The sequence below is a fragment of the Pelodiscus sinensis genome, chromosome 2, assembly GCF_052426305.1.
Source record: "Pelodiscus sinensis isolate ZL-2025 chromosome 2, ASM5242630v1, whole genome shotgun sequence".
NCBI classification, from domain to species: domain Eukaryota; kingdom Metazoa; phylum Chordata; order Testudines; family Trionychidae; genus Pelodiscus; species Pelodiscus sinensis.
The window spans coordinates 173808984-173836442 of NC_143053.1; the positions used below are offsets into that span (position 1 = coordinate 173808984).

The following is a 27459-nucleotide window of genomic DNA, read 5'->3' on the forward strand; positions in this document are numbered from 1 at the left end:
GAGCAAAAAGGGGATGGAGAACTCCTCTAACAGAATTTATGGGCAAGCCCGAGATGGTCATATAAAGCCAACATAACTGGCTCTATACTGTTAACACCCACTACCCAGACTTAATGAGCTTCCCTGAGCAGGTTAATAAGAGAGCTGAAGCTCAATCCACTCCCATAACAAGAGGCCAGCAAAGCATCCTTAACAGAACCTCACAATTAATGAAACATTAAATAGACTTTAGGATGCTCTGAGTTATGGTATAGGTGAAGAATTAGAGAAGCAAAACATTTCGTTCTCTCAGACCTGTACCTCCAAAGATATAGATAAAACTAACAAATTACACTCTACCCAGAAGCTATCAGACAACAATTATCATTGTAATAATTTAATGTTGAGAAAAGCATGGATTGTGGTATTGAAATCTATATCTAAGAAACAATTGAAATCTTCTGGACAGACTGAGATTAAAGATCGAGGCTTGTCTAGCTATTAGTGGTAAGCAATTGTTCAACAGCAGCTAGAAATTTAATAATGTACCAAGAATGTGAAATTTAGAAATAAATGAGACATAGAATCCCTCAATGAGAGGGGCAGATGTAAACCTTGCCATATCTTCCAGTTCCTTCCCCAAGTATCACTTCTATTTTATTAGGAAGCACTGTGTTTATATAGGTGCAATCTGTCTTTTATTATTCATGCATCTCACTTTTTAATCCAATGTTTCTGAGCACAATCACCCATCTACAATATTCGCCCAGGAAACACTCTGGAGATCAGATACAACTTCTAGTGTGATCAGTGCTGGCTCATTTGTGTTCTGACAAACCAACCAGGGAAGAGAACTTACCAACTGAAGATCCTTCATGGAAAATTCACTAGCTATAGCTTCATCATGATTAAATAAGGTAGGATGTTAAGTTTGAGCACTCCTGGTAACCTAAACAGCGATAGTATCATAAAAGCAAAGACATGGCACCCATGATAATGAGGACCCATCCCATTTAAGTCCTGATAATATTAATGATCATGGCTATTTTATTATGAATCATTACATTTTACGTTACAACGGAGTTTTAAGCAATAAACCATTATTGACTTCAACCCCTAAAAAGTACTGTGTTGCTCTGTTAATGAAGAGCAGCTGAGCACACCACCTCAAATGTTGTTAAATTTAGGTTATCAGAGAATTATATCAATGTATAGAAAGAACTGGTAATATGTTCTGCGATTCTGTTGGTTAGTATAACATTAAAATTGGAAACCTAGTAAAAATCCAGTTATTGGCATTAGCCCATCACCCTTATCAAATTCACCTTATTAAAATATTTTAATATTTTAATATTTAATATTTATATTTAAAATTAAATATTTAAATAAGTTGCAAATCACACAGCTGACAGAAAAAGCTATACTTCTGATTTTACACCATATTGGTGTTCAGCTCTTCTCACTCCAGATTCTTGTACAGTATAACAAATCAACACTAACTAAATTTAAAGTAAAGAAAGGAAAATGCTGTTGAAAACCATATTTTTTTTATAAAAAAAAAAAAAAAGGTTATCCGGAGAGACAATTTTAAACAACACTGCCATATTTCTTTTCATTATTCATCCATCAATACAATGTCTGGGAGGAAATACAAAATTGCAGCTGTGATGAAAAAGGTCACTGAGGTTTTGCATACAGAAAAACAGAGATTGTTTTAATCAATGTTTTGTACTAGTTAGCAAAGTTCACAGTAAAATCAAAAGAACCAGAAGTTTTTAGACCACTAGTATACTTATTAAACATTCTCTCAAGATTAGTAATCCAAAACTGTTTGACTTTAATACTGGCATCATTCCCAGAATATATATTTCAATGAAGGGAGAATGACAAATTCCATTTACAAAGTTACAGGAAAGAAGCAAGTTTTATTTAAAAACATGTCTATTAAAGACAAGAACCCCATCTGTTAAAGATAACATTTGACATCATTTCCATTTTTTTTTAAATCACAAAGTGAAATGGCTGGGCTTTCACTCCTTTAAGTGAAATGAACTTTGAAAGTTTCAGACCAAATCAACAGCCACTTCATTTATAATTGACATAAATAATACATTAATGGTTTGGGGAGAGGAACCACCCACCTAGCTTCCCCTGAAATAGTTTCAATACTTTTTTGCTGGTCAATACAAACAAAGTCTAACTTTATTTGAGGGGCAAAATAGTCATTCACTCTGTGATTTAACAAGCTGAAGGAGACAGTTAATTAGATTTGGAAAAAGTACGTATGAACAAGGAACAACTAAAAAGCCTTAATCATACTGTATCAATTTTCTACAAACTGAAATTCAAATGGAAGTAGTAACAATTATAAGTATTCCTGCTTTCCAAGTGCCTTTATAATAGTTAACCAATTTAAAATTTAAATGGCGAAAAAAAACTTCTCTAACACGAAGCGTACAAACATTTGTTTCAGAAAAATCTGACTTAGTAAAGCAGATGACTCCAAGCACTAAAGGATACAAACGCTTTCAAATCTCACCTAAGATCAGCATGACAAAGTTAACAAGTCAAGGGTTGTATTCCTGAAAGGAATTTCAGTCCAATGCAAAGGAGACAAGCACTCATATCACAAAAAAAATACCAACACAATTAGCACTTTTTCTAAGCTAGGCTAAAAAGATTTAATTTTTGAAATATGTTGGCTAACATTTTAAAAATCTTACACAGGGCAAGCTGAATTCTGACATACAGTCAAGATGAAATTCCCCTCTCCAGGATTCATTTTGATCACCTAATGTGGTTTTTTCCCCCTACATTCTACAAAATGGATTAGCTAATAACTGGCATTACAGTTCACATCCTTAGCAAAGAAGCCATAAACTAAATGCATATAAAGACTTTCACCACCACTACACCTAGCCCTTCCAGATCCAGATGGAGATCCATTTAAGGTAGAACACAAGAGAAGTCTGCACTTCCTCTAGTATGTACTATTCTTGAGTCTATGAGCAAGGATTTCATTACTTCAGTCTCAAAGCACAGTTATTTTTCCAGGGACCACCAATTCATGTGGCACTGATTGCCTGTGCTACACTTTTTTTTTTTAATTTAAAGAAAACTTTCAAATAATCACAAAAGTTTGTTACACAAACAAACATAGCTAATACATGATTTATGGAACAACATAAATGGGCTGTCGCTAACACTTATACATTCATGGTGCGTCTATACAGCACCCTTAGCTCAAAATAAGATGCGCAACTGAAGCTACGTAAATTGCATACCATATTTTGAGTTAATTTCAAAATAGCTTATTTCAAAATTTGGTGCAAATTTTGAAGTAGAGCACTATTCTGAAACGTCCCTTAATCCTCATAGAATAATATTTATAGGGACGTCGGAATAGCATGCCCGTTATTTCAAAAGATATTTCAAAACAACAGACGCGCTGTCAAGATGAGGAAAATGCTATTTCGGAACACAAGAAGTATCCCAAAATAGCACCGCTGTCAAGACCAGTGTTTCTTAAACTGTGTTCCATGCCACACAGATGTGCCGCAAGGCAGTGGGAGGTGTGCTGAAGAGAACAGGATTCAAAATGGCCACCCTTAAAGGGGCAGTTGACTTTTTTTCCCTTAACAACTTTCCTCTGACCCCTTCTTTTCCCTCTCAATAACTTTCTCTGTAACCCTTTTTACCCCATGACCTCCCCCCCTAACAAAAAATCCTTGATGTTCTTCATAAAAAAAAAATATCGTTTGGTGTTCTTTGGTCTTAAAAAGAAACATTGGTCCAGACGCACCCTCAGTCTCTGCTCCAGAATGTACCCAACTTAGCCTTTCAAACACAATTCATTTTAATAGCATAAATCTACCAAATAGTATAATGTTAAATGTGCTTGTATTATCGATAACCTGTGCAAACAGAAACCCACAGATTTGCCTTGTGCATAATATTGTTTCAAAATGTTTCCACGCACATTAAAGATATTTTCCAAGATACAATTAACCAACAAAGATTTGATATGTTTTATAGCTATCCCTATCAATGTGAATTATGTATTAGCTAAAGGACAGGTTGCTACTTGGATAGTAGCATGAAACACTTCTTTTGTTTTCAAAAGGCTTCCCAGACAAGGCAAGAAAAATGATGCCTCATCAGATTAGGGGAAGAAAAAATGTTTTACATCTTCTATGTAGTATGATCCTTACAGGTTAGGTCTAGCGAACAAATAAGGCAGTGTGAGAATGTTTATATCAAGACTGTAAGCATCATTCCTAGCTTGTGAATAAACACAATCAGAATGGAGAGCAAAAATCTAGGGGTTCAAGTAGAGGGACTGAAATTTGTATCCACACTAAAGTTTAAAATACATGTGCTGATGATCTTGACTGGCAAGACTGAATGTAAGTCAACATGGATCTGTGAAATGCTTAATACAACAATTCTAAAAAAATCGGAATATAAGTAACTGATTCTAACTTTAGTCTATAAGTACATATCCTTTAAATTCTTTTTTTCCTAGAAACTATTACTGTATGTTCCAGTTATTTCAAACTATTTAAATTCTACTGTTAACTTAAACAAATATTAAATGTCAACCAATAATAAAACACAGCACACAAATAGTACACATAATAAAAGCTAGTAAAATCTAATAAAACAAATAAGAATCCTATAAATGTCAAGTGGCTGATATTGTTAAAGGTGTTTAATAACCACTGTCCAGATCATTGGTCTTCAGCCTTTTTAACCACAAGATCATTTTTTTAATGTAACTCTAACTCAAATACTCTTACCCCACTTTTTTCCCCACTCCTTCTTTGAGGCCCTGCCCTTGCCCCAACCCTTCTGCGAAGCCTCACCCTGTTCACTCCATCCCCCTTCTTCCTCAAACCTCACTCACTTTCACCAGGCTGGGGTGGGGTACAGGCTCTGGTCTTGGGCCAAGGGGTTTTCAGTATGGGAAGGGCCTGGACTTAGCCCAGGGTAGGGGATTAGGGTCCACGAGCTGTTTCAGGGTACAAGGTCTAGGAAGGAGTTTGGGTACAGGGGGACTCATGTCTGGGGCAGGAGTTTGGGTGCAGGAGGAGATTCAGAGCTCAGACAGGGGTTAAAAAAGCAGGCTCTGAGTTAGACACCTGCTAACTGGGATTAAGGCAGGCTTACTTTTGTCCTGGCCCTGCACCACTCCTAAAAGCAGTTGGCATGTACAGCAATGGCTCTATGGTTCCATGTGCTGCCCCTCATCTGCAGGCACTGAGCTCACAGCTTCTACTGGCCACGGTTCCCCATTACCGATCAATGGGAGCTGCAGGAGTGGTGTCTGCAGACAAGGATAACATGTAGAGACCCCCTGCTCTGCTTCTCTCAGGGGCTGCAGGCACATGCCAGCCACTTCCAGGAGCAGCCATTACCAAAGGGGTAATGACTCCAGCCATGACAGGTTAGGCATTTTAGAACTCACTACTCAAAGAATTAAATTTTAAGCGTAAGAGACATGAAAATTATGAAATGCACAGACCAATCAAATATCCAAAATAACACACTTTGCAAGCAGTAAAAGGAGTAACAACAACCCATATGTGTTGGATCAGGAAATGAGAGTGAAGGACAGTGTGTGTTTGTAAGAATGACATACACACACACACACACACACACACACACACACACACACACACAGTGTGTGTGAGTAACAGATTTGCATTGCCAAGCTCCCTTTGTCCTCTTCTCTCCTTGTGGAGATAGGATACAGACGTGGGGGGAGGAGGGACACCTTAACATCAGAGCCCTGCCTCTTCTTCCTCCCACACCCTTCACAGCAAGTAGGAGGCTCCCAGGGGGCAGCTCCAAGGCAGAGGACAGGAGCAGCATAACAGTGGATGGAGGGTTAAGTGACGTGCCAGCACTTGATAGTTTCCTGGCCAAATCAGTCAGGATCACCTGTCAGAGGCTCCAAGATCTACCAGTAGATCCCCATCTACTGGTTGGTGACCACTGGTCCAGATGATTCCAAGCTTTAATGGCTTTGATGTTAAAAAGGTATTCTATATTTTCTCACGGTTTAGAATGCCAACCTGGTATTTATAAAACCCATCTTTGAATAAATGATTTTAATAACACATTTCTTAGTGATTTGGATTACAGCAGAACCTCAATGATAGTTATGGACTGACCAGTCAATCTGACAACCTTGTGAAACCAGAGGCAACCAATCAAGCAGTAGCAGACACAAAAATAAAAGCCAATAGTGTACTATTCCTGTGTTGCATCTTAAAGGTAGATATATCTGGGCTGTGTCTTCTCACCCCAATGGCACCCTCATGTGCAGGGCACCAACTTACATCTAGGAAGTGAAGATGTTGAAATCTATAGGCAAAGCTTTCGGCTGCTGCTGCCAGCTCAAGGCAGTCAGAGCAAGAGCAGTATTGGGGTCTGCACTGCACTCCTGTAAACTGTGAATGCTGTTTTCACACACACACACCCTTGTCCAGGAGCGGAGGTGCTCTTTTAACCCCCTAAACATATACCTGCTGGGAGAAGAATGCACTGTTTTCATCCCTCCACCCTGGCTAAAAGGAGAACACAAGCTTGTCAAGGCCAAGAAGCTGCCTACAAGGAAGCTGCCAAGCTACCTCTGGAACCCTGTCTAGAGTTTAACCTGCTGGAGCCAGAGCTACATTTTGTTCAGAAGTACAGATGTTTCAGAGATACAGGCAACTTCCACCCCGAAGGTGTCCATAACTCTGAGGTTATATTTTAATTTTATCTGAATTAAAATATTGCAGATCAACAAACTAACTTTACTATTATTTAATCAAGGTAGCATTCATATATCATCCATTCTATATCCTCCAGTCTGAACTCAGTAGTGAGCACCAACTATTTTAGTTTTATAATTTGGCATTTAGGTATACAAAAATGCAGACAAGTGCCTGAACAGTTTAGGTATTTTTCTAAATCCCGTTTAAAATCAAGTCATTGAAAGTTAAGCAGAATTAGACATCTAACCTGTTTAAGTGTTTATAAATCCCACCATGTTCTTGCCTGAATCTTTAAGCATCTAAATGCCTGGCTAAACATTCATTTCCTCTGGGATGTTTCTGTCTTGAATAAAGACCATGACATTATAAAATGTAATTGCAATCACTTAAAAAGACCAAATTATCTGGCACCCATTTGGTGTTTTAAAAAAAAAATCTATACAATAGTAAGTAGGATTTAGTTTAGTTTCAGCATTTCCTTGCTTCTCTAAAATATTACTGAAAGGTTTATTCCATGAACCTCCTATTCACATTAAGAGAACTTCTATATAAAATTCCCTATGAAGTGAATAGCAGACTAAGTGTGTGACAGCTTTTCTGACAGTTGAAATAGGCATAGTTCCATTGACCTATGCCAACAAAAAACAGCTTATGATCTGGCACATAATGTTATCTTGATCCATAATTAAATTACTTCTAATATTACTCACGTGAGGTTTTTGAAGCAAGAAGAGTGATTCTAGAACCAGTTAAGAGCTGGAATCCCAGAACATTTACCTGATCTTCATCAGACTGATCAGCAAAGTCTATAAGAGAAAATTCAAAATAAACTACATAAAAAGCTTGCTATAATTCAATAAAAAAACTGCAGCAAACTTCAGAATTACGTTATAAGTTAGACTGTCCTTGCACAGGTAACACATTCGAGGGAGACCTGCATAAGAAGGGACCAAAGCAAAGGCGGAGAACAGCAGCCATCCCTGTGTGCAGAAATTGCCGGATCCATACTGCCTTCAGGAAGAAATTAATCCAGAAAGGGGCAGAAATGAAGCGTGACCATAACCCCTTCTCCCACCCAATGCACCAGCCCACAGAACATGGCCAGAATAGTGTAGCTTTCGATCTGCAATATCCCCTAAAATAGTATACAGTAAATTCTGTGCAACTCCAAAAGAGCCTGTACCTCCAGAATGTTCTTCCTGGGGAGACGCAATTTCATACTGCCCTCTATTCAAAGATCTGAGGAAATTTCACAGATGAACCCCCAAGCTGTATAAACTATTAGAAAAAGACCTTTAGATTTTTACAATTCATTCTTAGCCTTCAGTACAGTACATGGTCATTCTTCCCAGCTACCTTGTTAAATTAGCTACTACAGGCAGTCCCCGGGTTACGTACAAGATAAGAACAAACCTACAGTCCCTAAGTTGAATCTGTATGTAAGTCGGAACTAGCGTCCAGATTCAGCCGCTGCTGAAACTGACCGCCAGTTCTGACTTACATACAGATTCAACTTAAGAACCCCAAGTCCCCAAGTCAGCTGCTGCTGAAACTGATCAGCGGCTGATTCCAGGAAGCCTGGGGCAGAGCAACTGTGCCTCGGGCTTCCTGTAGTCAGCGCTGGTCAGTTTCAGCACCGGCTGACTTGGGGACGCCTGGGGCAGAGCAGCTGGGGTGCTGCCGGGTTGGTCCAGTAGTGCCCAGAGCGGCACTGTGGGACCAACCGGCAGCGCCCCAGCTGCTCTGCCTCAGGGTCCACAACAAAATCCTGGTCTGCTGGGGGGCGGGCACACTAGCTGGGCCCCCCAGCAGACCAGGGACACGGGGAGCAAAGCCACAGCGGCGGGGTGCCACGCCTCTGAGGCTTTGCTCTGGCGCGGGACCGCCGCCGCTGCGGCTTTGCTCCCGGTGTCCCTGGTCTGCTGGAGACGGTCCCCAGCAGACCAGGGGCACCGGGAGCAAAGCCGAAGCCGCAGCTTACGAACGGGGCTTTCTCGCCCCGGAGCTCGCAGGCAGCGGTCTGCCACCTCGACCTCCAGGGCGAGAAAAGCTGCTCCCGGTGCCCCTGGTCTGCTGGGGACTGTCTCCAGCAGACCAGGGGTACCGGGAGCAAAGCCGCAGCCGCGGCGGGTTTGCTCGCGGTACCCCTGGTCTGCTGGAGACGGTCCCCAGCAGACCAGGGCACCGGGAGCAGCTTTTCTCGCCCCGGAGGTCGAGGTGGCAGACCGCTGCCTGCGAGCTCCGGGGCGAGAAAGTCCCGTACGTAAGTGCGGATCCGACATAAGTCGGATCCGCGTAAGTCGGGGACTGCCTGTTGAATTTTACTACTGTATGTAGTATACTGTAAAGCATACTAGGTCTTAAAAGGTCTAGACCAAGGGTATATACATAAATCCACTATGACAAAAAAAGTCAGAAGGAGGAGGGGAAACAATAGCCAATATATATTAATGGACCCACATAAATCCAGTTTCCTCATAGACCACAAGACAATGTTCCTTGCTCCTTATTCAGCCACTGTAAAAAAACCAGTATTTAAAGCCACAGAATTTGATGGATTCTTTGGCCACCAGTCTGAAATATATGCTTTAATTTAAAAATTGTAATTATATGTTGTTCTGGACCAGTACAAATTGTTTTGGAACCTTTGGACTAATTGTAAATTTTGTTCTCTGTACATTTCTCTTTTTGAAAATTGTCTTATTACATTTTTCAGTTTGTTCAATATAATAATAGTGATGTGAATCCCAACATTATAAAATAAAATGTATTATTTTAAAATGTATTTGTAAAATGGAAACTCATAACAGGGAAAAATTTCCAAAGCTTTCAGACAACACTGAAACTTTTACTGAAAGCTAAATGCAGAAGACACAAAAATCCAGAAAGGTGTATCTTTATAGGATTACTTACCTGAACCATAAATATATCAGAAAATCAATATGTACAGAATACTGCATAACAATAAGGGAAAATATTCACATTTTAAATGCTGCAACATCACAGTCACGAATGAAGCATTTTGATAATAAAAACAACAATAATAATCAGGATTTAACAACATTTAAAAGTCCTACATTGATATCCTGATAATACATAGCTTTCTAACACTAAAGCTAACAAAGATATTCAGCTTTGTATTTATTATCTGGCAATTACCTTATAATTAATCTATCATTACTTCATGATGAAAGATTCCAATCTGAATTCCTAACATTTCTTACGTTGCAGACAATATCACCATCAAAAGTCCTACCTGGGAAAAGATTCACAAGACTGACAGGAGGCTTATTGGTATCAATAGTTAGTTTGTGATTTGCTGTTTTTGAAGGTTGAGCTGGAAAGCAAATTAACCGCAAGGGCAGTCTAAATTTGCACTGAGCAACTCTTGGTATTCCTGAAAAGACAGGATAGTTTGCATTAATAGTTACAATACCTGTATTCTGAGGGCAAGACATTTCATTATATTATTAATCAAAACGCTATATACCATTTCTAGTGGTATAAAACAAAATGGCCAAACCATGCAAACGTTTGGATTAAGGTTAATTTTCAACCTAAACAGTTTTAAAACAATGAAAAGTACTCTTTTAATGACAAATTATAACGGAATGTTTTGGTTTCAGACTCCATGAAAGCAGTATTACCCAAATTTATTAAAGCTTTATATATAGCACAAGAATTTTATGGATTTGTACAGACCTTCAGCCAATTGACTGCAAATTGCATGGCACATGCTTGAAATGTTGAATGGAATATATGGATACACCAGTAATATATGTACGTACTCCACTCGATTATCATGACAACCACATACTTCCAGAACATAAATGGCTGTTTATTTGCCAATCCCTTTAACAAAATCTGCCATCCATCAAATGGCAACACATTTTGGCTTATCATCTCTTCAACAGTACATTAACACTTGTCTAACTTTTGTTGGAAATTTCATCCAGCCCTTAATAAGCAAAAATCAAAAGGTATCTTTTCAGTGTACTGCCCTCTTTCTTACATATTCTAACAAAAACAGATATTTGTATTTAAAAAATTAAACATGAATTTTAAACACACATAATAATTACAGTGACCCACAGAATATACAGTAAGAGATTACAAATTATCACTGAACCCTCTGCTATACTGTACTTGGTTAAACCAGTTTAAAAGAATGTTGCATCCACTTTCCATTGAACAACATCCTGAAACTCTGGATGTACCAAGTAGTCACATTTCTTTTCTCTTCTAACAAAGGTCAAAAATGTCCTCTGATCCACCACGACTCAAGAGCATCTCAGTGCTTTGCTCCTATTGAGTATTGAGAATGAATTTGTCAGCTCTTTGAACTATGAAGACATCATTCATGACTTTGCCACAGCTAAAGTGGGGGGAGGGGAAACTGTTTAAATGTAGATAGATAGATAGATAGATAGATAGATAGATAGATAGATAGATAGATAGATAGATAGATAGATAGATAGATAGATAGATAGATAGATAGATAGATAGATAGATAGATAGATAAACATTTGATGACTTCAGTAATTCATACTGAGGACCTTCCCCTTCCACTAGCCTTAGGCTCCTCATAACCTTAATCCAGCCCTGGCCTGCCTTTTTACTTCCTGTTACTGTCTTAACCCCTCTTTCCAGTGTGGTGAGCATGGTTTTCTGCCCACCAGGGGATAATCGGCCACACGTCACTGTCAATTTCTGAAGGTGCACACCTCTTTGCAATACACCTTCTCCTCCCCCCATAAACCCAGTTCCTGATCTTTGGGGCTGGTCAGGTCCCCTTTCCTCCCCCCCCCCCCGAATCATGACAATATATCTGCATTGGTGTGTTCCTTATTGTTTCAAAGTTGAATGGTGGAGGCCTATGGCTACAGAATCAGGTACCAGTGCATCAGCAAGGTGCTAGTATCTTTCATCTGATGGAGCCATTTCAGCAGCACATGGTCCTTCACTACCTCGAAGGGTCTTCTAAGGAGATAGTAGCAGAGAACTTATATGGCCTATTTGACAACTAGAACCTCTTCCTCAACTATCAAAAGACAGGACTATGCAGCACTTTAAACCCATCTTGTTAGTCTTTAAAGTGCTGCATAGTCCTGTTTTGTGTTTCAGCAAGACCAGACTAACACGGCTACATCTCTATTACTACTCAACTATCAAGTATTTCTGCTCCTATGGGAACAGCTTACAGCTGATGTATATTACTTGGCAGAAGAGGATGATGCAAGACCTATTACTAGGGTGACTAGACATCCCATTCAGTAATATCTCAGTACATCCAAATAGAGAAGCTTTCTTACTAAATCAGAAAAATAAATGTCCATGCCATAGAGCCTTGATGTAAACTTTAAACATATCCAGAAAACAGGGAGCTTCCAAAACTCAAGAATGTTCATTTTTCAGCCTAGTCACCTTACCCATTACAAAGATAGCTTGCCCACTTATCAACCCTGATTAGCCATTCATTGACTCAAATAGCTAGTCCCTCCCTCCCCCTCCCTTACCCTACCTTCTGTACTAAATCTGATTTGTCAGTTTAATAATGTGTTCACTTTTTTCATTGTATTCCTTTGGTATATATGGTTATGCCAAATCTTTTCCAGAATATCATCTGAGGAAGTGGGTCTGGCCCATAAAAGCTCATTGCCTATTAAACCATCTTGTTAGTCTTTAAAGTGCTATAGTTTTTCCTTTTGTTTAGCAAGATCAGACTAACACCTCTCTATTATTTCGAAATAAGTACTGTGTAGACGCTCCCAATTTTGAAATAAGCTATGTAATTGACAAAGCTCAATTTGTGTAGCTTATTTCAAGTTAAGCACTGCTGTGTAGACACACACCTAGAAATCAACTTTCAGCCTTCCACAAGAGAGTTCTAAGAAGAACTCGGATGAATGGAGGCAAGCCACACAATTCTCAGCCACTGTTTCAACTCTATGCACAGATAACATGGCAACATTTCAAATCCCAAAGATTTTTCACAATAAGAAAGGTTAAATAAAATAAAGCTTAATTTCAGATGAATGTGATGAGCTATAAAAACAGGGGCGATGAGCGGGAGCACATGACGCACCAAACGCCATGTGTGAGAGGGATAAGGGACCAGCAGGGACTAGTGGGGGAGCCTGGCACCTACAACAAGGGTCCGCCCCCTCCCCTGTACTCACTGGTAGCAGCAGGGGAAGTAGAGCAATGCAGCCCCAGCTCACTCTGTTGACACAGCCATGTTGCCCTGGGGAGGGGTGGAATCCTCCACTCAGTGGCAGGAAGTGGCATGAGCTGGGACCATGCTGCTTCACTTTCCCTGCCACTGCCAGTGAGTGCAAAGGGGCCAGGCCCCCGGCCACATCATTTGAGAGAGGGAGGTAGTCCCAGCCCTTCCTGGGGGAGGGGGTGTTCACCAGTTGCTCCTGGCTATAGATAACACCTAAAAATGAAAGGTGGCTAAGAATAAGGTAAGCAATAATATGAGAATTAATATTTGCCATGACTGTCCTCAAGATAAAATAAAACACTTTAAAACTTTTTCCAGTTCTCAGAGGGGTAGCTGTGTTAATCTGTATCTGCAAAATCAAGGAGTCCTGTGGCAGCTTATAGACTAACAGATTTACTTGGGCATAAGCTTTCTTGGATAAAAACCATCTGACAAAGTGGTTTTTACCCAGAAAACTCGTGCCCAAATAAATCTGTTAGTTGATAAGGTGCCACAGGCCTCCTCATTGTTTTTGTAGATTCAATTTTATGAACACGTAAATGTATTATAATTTCAAAAAAAATTATCATTGGTGCATTCCACTTTTCATATTGATAACTATCTCTCCCCATCCCCTTTGCATCTAAGCCTCAAACTCTCTCCCATAATTCCCAACAGCTGTCCTTTGAGCAATGCCAAGCCAGAACATTGTTCCAAGGAGGATATAAAAACTAGTAAGAGTCACCGCCTAAACAACAGATTCACAATTCACTTCCAAATATGTTTCATGGAAAATCAGCTGTCATTTACAACACTCTGTCCAGTTATTCTATCTTTTCTTTCACTCACCTTCAGGATTGAGATCTACCGCATAATCAGCAACAGGAAGACGACAGAAAAAAGAAAGCATATGTTAGGTATTGTTTAAAGAGGAAACAAAGAAGAGATACAATAATTAACACTTTAAAAAATACATGTATTTTTTGTTAAAAGCAAAATCTAATATGTTTTAATATGTCTAAATATAAGCCATAGCACTAACCAAAATTAACTAGAAAAAGCCAGATTCATGCCTTGTGTAACTTCATCCAACTTAGTAAAGACAAATTAAATAAACTGTATTCAGTTCCACAGAATTACACCAAGCATAAAATTTTACCCACAATTCATCATTTAAACAAACAAAAATCCATTCCAGTGAAAGGTTCCTGTTCAGATATTGTGAGATAATGAAAGAATATATTTTCATAGACCTAAATGCTACCTGAGGACTTGATTTCTAAAGGGATAGTGTGTTTATACACAACTCTCTTGAACTAGCCAAGCCTAATTATGCAACAGAACTTCTGTTCTGAACCATTAAGTCATCTATTTTATTCAACTATTTTGTGCTACTTGTGCTGGACAAATTCCACAATTAAACACAACATGTTCAAGAGGAGCCCTGTTCTAAAGTGATTCTGTATGAAATGGTTCAATATTTTCTTATGATTACTATATTTCAAAGATTTCCGATCAAATATATCAAGTTACAAGTTTTTGTTTCTTGTCTACAAACACAATCTCTGAAAATTCAACTGTGATATTTTCTTTCATTGTTATTAACTATTACAAAAGTAAATAATTCATTAAACAGTGAAAAGAAATATACATTCAGCTCACTCTCTTTTTGCTATGTTCGATCTGCAGTGCTAACAGGAGGGAAAAAAGCAGTAAAAATGCATATCACTAAAATCAGGGGGTCTGATTCAACAAACCCAAGACTAGATTGTGTGATTTACATGAAGCTCCATATTAGAGGATATCCACAGACATTCCCACATGCCCCCAGATAGAGCTCTTAAGAACGTACTGCACACTCTGTCACTAGAAGCTCTGAATCCCTGCTGCTTCTGAGTGAGAATTAAACAGTATGTTTAGTAATGAATAAACATGACACTGTCATGACATGACATAAATTATTCAATTTAGTTCCTTGTCCTAAGATGACAGCTGATTAGCCAGCAAGATGTGCAAAGACAATAGACATCAAGGCAAATGGGCCTGTTGTGTCACCATGGGGTCATTAGGACATGATAAAATTCAATAACTCAGGTTTTGTTCTTAGTTACTCTAAGCAAGTAAAGCAATTATAAGTGCTATTCCACAGACTAAAAGGGAAACTGATTGAGGGAATATTCAGCCCAGCATCCATTTAATCCTCCTGCTCTATGCAGAGACAGTAATTGTCACTTTTGTTGGCAGCTTCTGCAGTGAGGTCAAGAACTAAATGGTCATAAGAGGTAATTAACTTCTCTTCCCTAAAGGAGGTCCCACTTGAGTCAGGATTGAAGCAAATTTCTGGAGTAGCACATGGAAGCCTGTTTCCCAAGTTATAAATGTATACCGTTAACTCTGTAAACTGGTCAGGCAAGTTAATAGTGCTACATAAAATATTAACTAAAGCAAATGGAGACCAAATTCTTCAGCACCCTATTAACTTTTAATTACTTTAAAGGAGTTTTAAAAAAAGAAGAGCCATAAGAGAATCAAAGCCTTTACAAAAAAAAAAAAAAACCAACAACAACAACTCTGAAATCATGTTGCTCACCTGTAGGTGTGCTATAGGAAGCCACAACATTTCCTTCCAGCTCCGCTGGTGGATAATTCCCCTTTAGAAAGACAGAAAGGGCCACAGCTTTTGAGCCGCATGACTCTACAAATAATAAAATATATTAAACAAATAAGGCCAACTGAAAGAAAACCAGATTTTTCCAATACTTCAGGAAATATTTTATATTAAGTTACATTATACATTTCCATCAAACTAATTCAATCAAATCTGTACATAATGTTTTTCTTTGATATATATTATTAAAACCAAAACAAGATGCTCTAATTAAAAACTCTTAAAATACAACAGTGAAATGTCAGTGTACAGCAAACATAAGACAGACTCTACAAATGCATTTCTATATTGAGGTCAGACTATTAGGGCCATCAGTCCTCTCTTAGGGAACATGCTGTAGGACCATAGGAACTGGTATTCCAGAAGAGACCAAAGATCTATCAGTTCCATTTTCCTGTCTCAGCAGAGACCAATGTTAGATGCTTCTGACCAGGGTTGTCATATATATAGTCTGTGAGCCAGATCTGGGCCACAAGACACTTGTCTGTGGCCTGCGACTCCTTCTGCAATCTTCAGTGCAATCCATCCTGCAGCTACCTGAATTTCTAAGAGGCTGTAAAAGGAAGCCAGAGCAGGTAGAGTGGGCACTGCTAAGTATGAAGTTTATGTCTGACTGGGCAAAAAAATTCTCCCTTGTGGCTCAGCAGAAGCTCTTTGTACAGGCACAGTAACCATAATACCACATCCTTTTTGAAGTAGATTGACCAGTACCAGATGCAGTTTTACAGGGGAGGATGTACCATTACACTGTTTGAATGTATAGTAATTTGAACATTATTTTCTATCTTTTGGTTTCTGTATACACTCTAAGAGTCTGCTAGGGTTTTTTGACTACCACTACAGTTTCTTTCTTTTTTTTTTAAATGGACTCTAATCTCCATTATTAACATGTAAAAAATTAAGCTTGGTGCACGTATACTTAGACAGTCTAAGTAACTCTTAGAATAAAGCTGAAACATTCCCAGAAAAAGCAATACAGTATAATACTTTGTAATAGTAAAAGAATTTACCTAAATCAAAGATGAACTGATCACGGGTCAATGCTAAAGGAGGTTGTACACATATAGATAATTTTGTTTTCTGCACAGCCAATCTGCTCTGTAGTGTGATCTGTAGCAAGTTGAAAATAAAAAGGTATTGATACACAGACACACATTAATCCACCTATGACTTAAATTAAAACCAGGATAAATGGCAAAATTCACTTGAAACTCCAGTACAGAACAGTTCAGCAATAACATTTAAGAATACCAAATTCAGTGATTATTTGCACTTACACAATTCCACTATAACTAATAGCTAAGAACATTCTGTGAAAAAGTAATGGTAGGCCTTGACAGCTAAGGAGAAAAAAAACTGAGACAGCTTATCAAAATTCCTTGTTAATATTCAGTCAAGACTATTTTATCATATTCAATTGCAATATGTTAGATTTGTTTTCTATTTTGCAAATATCTATCTTGTTTGGATTTTTTTTAATGTATAATAATGGCAACAGTCAATATAAACAGTAAAAATGTAGGGAAATTTAAATAAGGTGTTACACTATACTTTTCTTTCACCAGAAGGACTCTGTTCAGCAGCTAATTATGCTCAGTGATCATCAAATCATGAAATATGATATGACAATGATAGAATCTACTGTGCAAACACAGTATTTTCTAGTGTTGCTTTACTCCTAACACACACATATAACATACCTTTATTATATATAATGTAGAGATTCAGACTGGGAGAACCCTACACATTTTAAGCAACCATACCAATATAATTCAAAAGAAAAGGTCACAGATAAAATCCACTGATAAAAATAAAACTCGTATTTTTTCTGATTTTTAAATTTATTAATTGCACCTTCATGATAGTTATCATATGAAAAAACATTTTTACCTTTTTTCTCGGAAAAATAAGGACATTCCGGTAGGGAAGCTAAATTTCATTAATCAGCTAAGCGAGTAGTCTTTGGCATTTCCATCCCCTATTCAGTTAGTCCATAAGGGGAACACTCCCTATCCCGCTGCTCCTCTCCTTTTGAAATGTACAGGAGGCACCCGCGACTCTTGTGTATTTCAAAAGGAGAGACATAGCAGGTTCCCTGTCTCTCCCCCTTTGAAATGTACATGAGCCACCCTGCAGCTCTTGTATATTTCAAAGGGAGATACACAGTGGATTCCCGGCTTTTAAGCCGGCTCCCCCCAGCACTGGCTGTGCTCCCCCACCTTTCTACCTCTCTGAGGCAACTTCGTACAACACTTCAGGGATTCTTGTTAGAGTTGCAGCCTGTTAGACTGCCTGAAGAAGTTGTTGTAACTTAGTCCCCCATATCTGGGTTGTGAATTCTCACTGTATATTAGCAGCACAATAGAGGCTCTTACCCAAAAAGTGAAGAAAAGCTCTATGTAGCTTGTCTCTAAACAAAAATGGTTATCCAATAAGATATTGCCTCACCCACCTTATCTTGTGTAAAAACAAGGTATTTGCAAAGATATTTGTTTTATAAGCACGACACTGACCAATGACTTCCCACTGAATTTAGGTGTCACTATTTCCTCTAACATTCCCTTTCATCCTCAGTCTCAGAAATTGAATTAAATACCAGCAAAGACATTAACTCTGCCCTCTGCAACTCTGTTTAATTGAGGCTTGCACTTCCAAGCATGGGGCAAACTTTGTTTTTTGTATGAACAGTACAAACATTACTAAGCATGGACAATGTGAGGCCTTGTCTACACCCAAAATTTGAAACTTTTCTATCAAAACAGTTTTTAAAAGTGTTTTAGCTAAACCATTGAAAATTTCTCTCTGCCCCTCTCTGACAGGCAAAGCAAGTGGGGAGGAGGAGTGACTAGTCGAATTCCTACTCGACTACCTGATAAGCATTTGCTTAGCAGATAGCTGACTAGTCACTTACATCTCTACATTCCACCACCACTCCCATTCCCCCCCAAAAAAACAGACCACCTCCTAAAACAATCTATTAAAAACAAATTTTTCACAACATCCTAAAGATCTCTACATAGACTGATAGCAGTGTGGTTGTCAACAGTTATAAATATCACACAGTCACTTCTATAGATGCCTATTTTATTCTTAAGGCAAAAAAGTGGCTGCAGAGTAAACATTAAAAACAATAAAAGAACCTACGTGATTTCCAATAAGCTTACCAAAATTCACCCATCCTAAAATAGATTCTGGAGCAGTCTTCAAATTCCCATCCATGGGAATTACTGGGGTTGTAAATCCATCATAGCTTCATCCCAGAACAAGCACCCAGTTTGATGGGGCTTCACAAGGCCCAGCCCTTCCAACCCAATGCTAAGCATTGGGAGTCACTGTGCATCAGTGGTCATGGCCATTCGCTGAATAAGCAAGAAGGACCTGAGATCATTTTAAACTGGGTTATTTATCCAAAAAAATTTGGGGGGAGGGTTGTTGATTCCTGGATAAATCAGTTTTAACTAATTTATACACACACCCCTCTCCAAGGTTAGGGAGGAGGGCTTCAAAGGACTGATCATGTGGAAGCACATTAAAATCCCCTTCCTAGAAAAGATACATACAAATCCACAACACAAAGAGCAGTACTTTTAATAGAATGGACCTAAACAGTATTAACCCTAATTCAATAAGATCTAGCTTAATTCTGTGAAGTTCATCTTAATTCTATAAGGTTTACCCAAGACACTGGGTAACAAAATATTGTTAATCTTTCAGCGTGCACCTTGAGAATCTTTTCCCACCTGAAGGAGCCTTTAGGACTCCTTTAAGCTTCTATGGACGTTTTTTGATGGCATAAAGGGAACTGAAGCCATGGTGAGGATTTTGCCCACTACCTATTTTTATAAGCAACTAATTTTATAAGCTTTTTCTGCTGAGCCAGTGACTTTTTTCAGAATTAAATATAATCCTTGTTTATGACTAGTAAAAAAAAAAGTATATTTTTTGGGGGGGGAGGAGGAGGGAAGAGGGATTCCTGTTCCCTACACCATAGTTATAATCAGAACAGCCACAATCTTACTCACTTGGAAGAATTAAAATCCATTAACTATTATTCTTATTCACACTGCAGCCAACCTGCCGTGTTATACATATTGGTGGCTCTAGTAGTATAACATACAGAAGGACGGAGGAAGGGAACTGAAGCTCCCTTCCCTCCTCCACCCCAATTCATCAGGGCACGTTACTGGCTGTTCCCCATTGTCAGGGAGCAAGGGGAAAGTGCACAGTTTACTACATTCCTCACTCTGGCCGGGGAGCACAGGGGGCAGACAAACCTGGACCCGTCCCAGCCAGGGGACATGCACCCCTCACCCAGCTGAGCCTGCTGGAGCCATGGAGAGGTGTTTCTCACCTGGCCCCAAGCTGCTGTGGTGAGAGAGACTGAAGGAAAGGAAGGGAAGGAAAGGCAGACAGTGACTTCTCCCTGGGGCAGGATGGCCTGGAGGGTGGGGGGACAGAGGGTAAGAGGTGTACAGGCCATCATCCAACTTCTCCCTGGGGCTGGCACATGGAGACAGGGGACAGGCCATGTGGGAGGGCAGAGCCCCATATAGGCCACCCACTGGCTTCTCCCAGGCTGGGCAAGCCAGAAAGCAGGGCTTCTCCCTGGGATGGACACATGAGGGACTGCACATCCCGCCCGCCCACCAGCCAGCTTTGGCCCGGGACAAGGCAGGGCAGGGCCGTATATCCTGCCTGCTGTCTTCTCCCAGGGCAAGGGGGAGCTGTCCCATGGCAAGGGGTGCCACATGTCTCACCCGCCAATTCTGGCCTGAGGCAAGAAGGGCCACACCTCCCACCTGCTGGCTTTGGTCCAGGGCAAGGAGAGGACTGCACAAATTAAATTTTTAAAACTATGCTAACTCAAAATTAACATTACAGCAGTTTAAGTCCAATAATACAGAAGTTAAGCATCTAGAGTTAATGGTAACTTGTCAACAACTTATAAATAATATCCTGTTAGAGTACACATTTGGCCAGAGAAACAAGAAGAGAAAGAATGACTCATGAGCAATGTATTTAGGAACCTTACTTCTGTGTTTCCGCACTTTTTCTGATTTTGCTGTGTAAAAGAGTTTGACTACACAAAAGATATTCCCTATTATTGTCTATAGCACTAAGCAATAGCAAGTGGTGCTAAACACAGACAATATAGCAATCTATTCAGTGTTGGATTAGCTGTACCAGTTGTGAGCAACAACTGTTTATTTCTGTATTTGTAGTGGACACAAATACCACAGTAACAACTCTTTTCAAATAATTTTGTGGGGTGAGTTGGTGTGTGTGTGTGTGTGTGTGTGTGTGTGTGTGTGTGTGTGTGTGTGTGTGTGTGTGTGAGAGAGAGAGAGAAAGAGAGAGAGAGAGAGAGAGAGAGAGAAAAGAATTGCTTGTGGCCAACAATGTGAGAATTTAAATAGCCCGAATTACACTTTGATGTGCACACTTTAGTGTGCATGACTAGAAGTGGAGAAGGGCCAGTTCTACCACTAATACTGGTGGTTGGATGGAGACAGTTTTCTTACAGTTTAGACTGCCATGATTGTGAGTGAAATCCTGGCTATGCCAGAGTCAATAGCAGAGCCCCATATGGAGGAGGGAGCAAAATAGAAACAATTTATTTTTATGAATATTTAGAAATTACAGATTATTTCAACCGAAATCACTGAGACCATAAAATTTTGTGGAAATGGTGGCTTATTTGATCATCTTCTATTTTCTCCTCTTGTTGATATTAAGACAGTTCAATTGAGAATTTCATTGTGTGTGTTTTTAATGAGATGCTTAACATCTCCTTTATGTGGACTCAGATTCTAATAACCTTTTCTCGTAGTTTCTTGTTCTATAAAAAAATCACCTACATATGGCATATGGTGCTACTTAAACAGAGTAAGATATCAGAATCCAGACTATGATGTATTCCCATCAGTCCCTGTTTTTCAGTCTGAAGAGAGAAAGAATGGGCAGAGATAAGAGAAAGCAAAGCCTTCATTTTGCTCTGTTAATAAATTTTAGAAGTTACTGTGGCAGGTTTGGAAGTTAAATTACTGTACTACCAATTTTGTTTCATGCTCAGAAGAAATATATTCTATATTATATAATTGTATGCATATGCACACACACAAATCTTTTCTTCAAAACTAGGCACAAGCATTAATTTTCATTTAGGACTCTGACCATGTTGTTTCCGATTAAAATTCTGAACTATTTGTGTTGCAACTGTAAATAAATTTATGAGAACAAGTTTTTGCAAAATAAACAAATTTATTTATTTTCATTCTTTCGTAACTAAAAAGACATTCAGAGAGATTTGGCTCAACCTTTCTAAAAAAATTCACCTTTTGAACTGAAATGTTTTCTCTGTGCAAAGGTGAATATTTCTTAGAAGTTCTACACAAAAACAGGGCTGCAACAGGAAGACTTTTAGATTCTTAACTACAGAGTACACTGTCAGGCATCCACTATGAAAAATTTAAAAACTACTACTTTTCACCCCATAGTCATTACATATCTTTTATCTGACTTTTCCTTTAAAACAGACAGACTGTACATAATATTTCCTAATCACTCTAAATTTTTGGCAGGAAATTAGGAAAAGTTCCCTTTGCACACCAAAAAGGAAACAGAATTGTAAATATATATGGCACTTCAAACTCAATTCTCATTTGTATTACATACGTAAAAGGGATAACAAATGTGAAAAGTTTGCTGAATTTTGTTGCTATTAAGTGATACAGTTCGAGCTATGCACAATACCTTTACTGTGACTGAAGGAACTGCCTCTGCTCTCACCTCACTGTCAATGGCTTGCTGTGAAGAAAAAAATGAAAACGGAGCAAATGCAGTATCACACATGAATGAGTGAATACAATGAATGCAATATTATCCTCCCACCACCAACTAGCTAAATAGAGAGTTAACTGTAAAGAACTTATCACTCTGATGACAGATTGAAATACACAAAATAGATTTCTGGGCCCCTTCTTTAGAAAAGACAAAATTCTGTTTAAAACCGCCCACAAAAAGAATAAGCAATGGTTATGAGCATTTTGTATATAAAAGCCAATATACTTCATATATATAATTGAATATTTGAAACTGTTTTGTCTGGCCTGGACCCTTCTACTGTGATTTATTCAAATTGTGGGAACTCCTTGTGTTATTCAGTGAGGAGAGGCAACTTTCATATAGTATACACATCCACACCATAGTATATAATGCATAATTACCATACGCAATCTTATAATCAAAAAGCATACTGTATATGTCCTGTACATAAAAGACCGAAATAGAGAGTGGGAGGCTTTTTTATTGTGCTGCTTATTTCTATTTATATAAACCATCATGTCCACATCAATAATTAGCTTGACATACAGTAGGGTATTTTTACACACACACAAATCCCTACAAAACTAAACTATGCTAAAAGGTAATTATACCAGTATATATTACAAGAGATTATACCTTTCTGTGGTCAAAGATTAAATAAAACAATGCTTTCTGCTAGCATACACAAGATACACTGTTTGCTACTGTCCTATCCTCCTTCCCTCCCCATCCTAAGCATTAGGATTCACTAACAGTGTCCTTAGTGCATGTTCAGAATTCCAAAAAAAAGTAGTAGGGATCCCTCTGGATGCAAGGATTCAAAAGGTGCTGGACTTCGATATGTTTCCAATTTTTCCTTCCCATTAGTTCCTTATTGCATTTCCATCCCATGTATTATACAGTAAGAAACACCATGAAATCTTTTTCCTCATGTGAAATTATACATATAATTGCCTCCAGATCCATGCTCAATATCATAGCTCTCTTTGAAGGAGATGGTTGAAGCAGATCAGTTTACATCCACAAGAATTAATTTATCAGTGCAACAACAGGACAATTTACTATTGACCTAAGGAATTACAAAGCTGCAAGGTTATCATCACAACTAGGCAAGATCAGGCTGACAGACTTTTGTCCTTTTTTGCACTAATAAATCTTTCCTATGGACAACTGCTAAGACAAAGAAACTAAAGGTAAATTGCTTATCTAACAAACAATAAAACAACTTTTATAAAGATGACAGTTATACTTTTAAATGAAAGTAAAGTATTAACATACAATTCCATTTATATTTTGCAAATACTGTAGCAAGAAATCCCAGTAAACACTTTTAAAGCAATTCATGGCCAGAAATGGCTAGTTAACAGCTGTTTGGCATAGCATTGTTCATGTTCCAAAAGGTTTATATATTAAATTTTAGTGCAAAAAGTAAGACTGGACATAAGAGATTTCAGTAACCTGGAACACAACTACAATACAAAATGACCGATTTCTTTCTGTATATTTTAAACTACACTGCAGCATCCCAGAACGTAAAGCGGCAAAGGCCCACCAGTCCACCTTGCCAATCTCTCTGCCAAAGCAGGATCACTCCCTACAGGTATCTGCGAATGCTTTGCACAGTACAGTTTCAAATGATCCACATAATGGGATTTCTAGTGTTTCTCTATAGATTACTAAAAGTTTCTCTTCAGACTATTAACATACTGTAACAGAGCTCAACACCGGGAAATAATTCAAGAAACTCACCTTAAAATTTTATTTTACTCAGTTTCATCCCGTTTTTAAGGGTTAAGACAGAGAACCACACTAATTAGAACTATTAACCAAAGCATTTTGCAATGTATTGAGATCTTTGCATCAAATACAGTAAGATCTCTGTCAGTTACACAAGCAAACATATTAGTATGTCATGCATGTAACATGGTTTTAACTATATTTTTGGGGGTTGTATGCTATATAAGACAGAGTGTATAAAACAAACTGGGAAACTTGCCAAAATGAAAAGTTCTGTTTTCCTTTCTCTCCCCCCATTTTCTAATTATAAAAAATAAGTGAATAGTTATATTTGGCAATATTCTTCAATGCCTTATTCATATCTGTGGGAATGCAGATACAATTTACTAGTACTATTTTATTCAATAAGGATCCATATACATTAGTGCAGACCCTGTGTAATCAATCCCTCTACAACCAAAAAGGCTTGTTGACACATGAACATATTCAGTTTCTTCACATAAATACCACTCCTCAAAGCCTATCCATGATTCTTACCATCTGTAATTCAACATAAAAAAGTATCAATTCAAGCTACAAAAGAATGCAACCCAAATAACCAGTGTATCATGACTACAAGCAACTTGAAATACTATTCAAATTGGTATTACAAAGACAGCCTTTCAAAATTATACTTGGCCTCTTGTCTGGGGCAAATCATATTTATTTATTCGCTTTTCTTATTAGACTAGTAACAAGAAGGCTTTTTAAAGTTTCTTGCAATAAAAGGGAGGCAAGCAGAATTTGCACCTAGCCTCATGAACTCTTGAAGATTGGAAATACAATAACCTAATGTAAGTGAAATGGCAAAAAAAGAATTTAAAAACAAAATCACTGCATACTTTTATTAATTACAAAGTAACCAAAAATTACTAAAATGTTGGCAGTCATGTTCTATCCCCTGAATTGTCACTATATTACAAAAATGGTCTAGGATACACTTCCTATCTGGATTATGCTTAAATGGGCAAACACACCATGAAGGAACATGTGCTGAGGCTGGGAATTGGAAGCTATGAGCTTCGTAACAACGATTTGAAATCTAGAACCCTCTATTCATTGGTCAAGCCTTAACGAGGGGGTATGACTATCAGGAAGGCCAGGGCTATATAAAGCTCTTAGTAAGCAACTTGGGAGCTTAGAGAACGGGAGCAGTTAAAAGGAGTTTTGTAAGGGAGTTTAAAGGGAGCTAGGTACACTTAGCATTCTTTAAAACTTTTAAACTAAACTAAACTCTAAACTACCTGATTTAAATTTAAAAAAAAACTATCAATAATCTAATTATCTGTAGGAGAGAATGCAGGCAGAAGCCCTGCAGCAGAGTGGGGGCCATTCTGTTTATTGTACCCAATGTACAAGTATGATTACCTCCCCTATGGGCAGGTGTGTATGTGTACATTCCATGCAAAGAGCTCCTGGTCCTCAGACACCACAAACGGGTTTTGGAGGCCAGGGTGCCTGAATTGGAGGACCTAAGAAAGGCAGAGAGGTAGGTAGATGAGGCTTTCCCGGACACTGTAGAACTGTCCCACTTCCAGTCAGACAGCCTGTGTGCTGTTAAGGAGGGTGAAAGGTTCAGGGAAGGAGAATATTCAGCTGGAGCAGAGGGTAACCACCCCATAGTAGGAACCCTCCTTTCAGATGATATTGTGGTATCCTCTTGCACTAAGGATACCTCTCCAGAGGAGAGAACTACAGTCATTAGGAAAAGGCAGGTGTTAGCAACAGGGGATTCAATCATTCGAAATATAGACAGCTGGGTTTGTGATAAGAAATTGTTACTCACCTTGTGCAGTAACATCTGTTCTTCAAGATGTGTGTCCCCGTGGGTGCTCCACTGAACGTGTCGGGCTCGTCCCGGCGCCGCAAACTGGAGAGTTTTTGCCAGCAGTAGCACCCTCCGGAGGACCGCGCATGCGCAGAAGTGCCTCGCGCCGTTCGCACTCTTTTCTGAGTTGAGCGGTCCGACGCGCCAGTTCCTCCTAGCCGGAACATCTGTAAGATACAAACATAAGAGTTCCGAAGCAGGGAGGAGGGCGGGTCGTGGAGCACCCACGGGGACACACATCTCGAAGAACAAGGTGAGTAACAATTTCTTCTTCTTCGAGTGATATCCCCGTGGGTGCTCCACTGAAGGTGAGTAGGAAGCAGTAGCCCAAACAGAGACGCCATGCTTCGGAATTATCTGTGCACAGAAGAGAGAACTGCTTGAGTGACTGCTATGTCTGTAGCCCTGAAGCGATCCAGGGCGTAATGCCTAGCAAACGTGGACGAAGATGACCAAGTAGACATGCTCCTGGTCGAGTATGCTTTTGGTCTACAGGGCAGGGGTCTGCCGCAGATGGTGTAACAGCGAGTGATGCAATTCACAATATGTGAGGAGATGCGCTGCAAGGAGATCTGTTGGCCTTTAGAGAGGGTTGCCAGGGATAGTAGTAGGCGTGAGGACTTTCAAAAAGAGCGCGTTCTGTCCAAGTAGAATGCAAGCGCTCTCCTGATGTCTAGTGTGTGCCAGCGTGCCTTCTCGGGGTTAGCGTGTGGTTTCGGAAAGAAAATGGGAAAAACCATGGGCTCGTTGATGTAGAATGGTGAATTGACTTTTGGCAAGAAGGCTGGGTGACAGCGTAATGTGACCCCCTGTTGGGTGAATAACGTATACGGAGGATCGGCGGAAAGTGCTGCGAGTTCAGAAACGCGGCGAGCCGACGTGATTGCCAGGAGAAAGGTGACCTTAGTGGTGAGAGTCTGCATGTCACAAGTTGCCAGCGGTTCAAATGGTGGCCGAGTAAGAGTGTCCAACACCAAGGCAAGGTCCCAGGGCTCAGGAGTGGGCCTATATGTTGGGTAAAGGTTGGTAATTCCCTTCATGAACCTCTTCGCTAGTGGATGTGCAAAGACAGAAGATCCGTCTACGGGAGAACGGAAGGCTGAGGTTGCAGCCAAATGAACCTTAAGTGAAGTTATCGCCAAGCTCTGTGAGCGTAAGTAGAGCATATAGTCCAGGATGGATTGTATAGGTGCCCTTCAAGGGTCCGTGTCCTGTGAGTGGCACCACGTCTGAAAGCGTCGCCACTTGTAGAGGTAAGATCTCCTGGTGGATTGGCGCCTGCTTTGTATGAGGACTTCTCTGACTGCTTGGGAACAGGTTAATTCCGGTCCTTGGAGCCAGTCAGGAGCCACGCTGTTAGGTGCAGCCGGTTGACACTGAGGTGGAGAAGGGTGCTGTGCTGCTGCGAGAGGAG

The 27459-nt window shown here is 39.4% G+C and overlaps 1 protein-coding gene across 6 annotated transcripts in view; it reads right to left on the reverse strand.

Moving 5' to 3' along the window:
* BBS9 (Bardet-Biedl syndrome 9) overlaps nucleotides 1-27459 on the reverse strand; it is a 511458-nt gene that overhangs the window by 348897 nt on the left and 135102 nt on the right. For all 6 annotated transcript variants that reach the window (XM_075921761.2, XM_089776553.1, XM_089776552.1 and 3 more), the window contains 6 exons: nucleotides 22370-22423; nucleotides 16627-16726; nucleotides 15539-15643; nucleotides 13798-13812; nucleotides 10000-10140; nucleotides 7454-7549 (listed from right to left, as the gene is read on the reverse strand). In XM_075921761.2, coding sequence (XP_075777876.2) covers nucleotides 7454-7549; nucleotides 10000-10140; nucleotides 13798-13812; nucleotides 15539-15643; nucleotides 16627-16726; nucleotides 22370-22423 — 511 coding nt within the window. The remainder of the gene's footprint in view (nucleotides 1-7453; nucleotides 7550-9999; nucleotides 10141-13797; nucleotides 13813-15538; nucleotides 15644-16626; nucleotides 16727-22369; nucleotides 22424-27459) is intronic.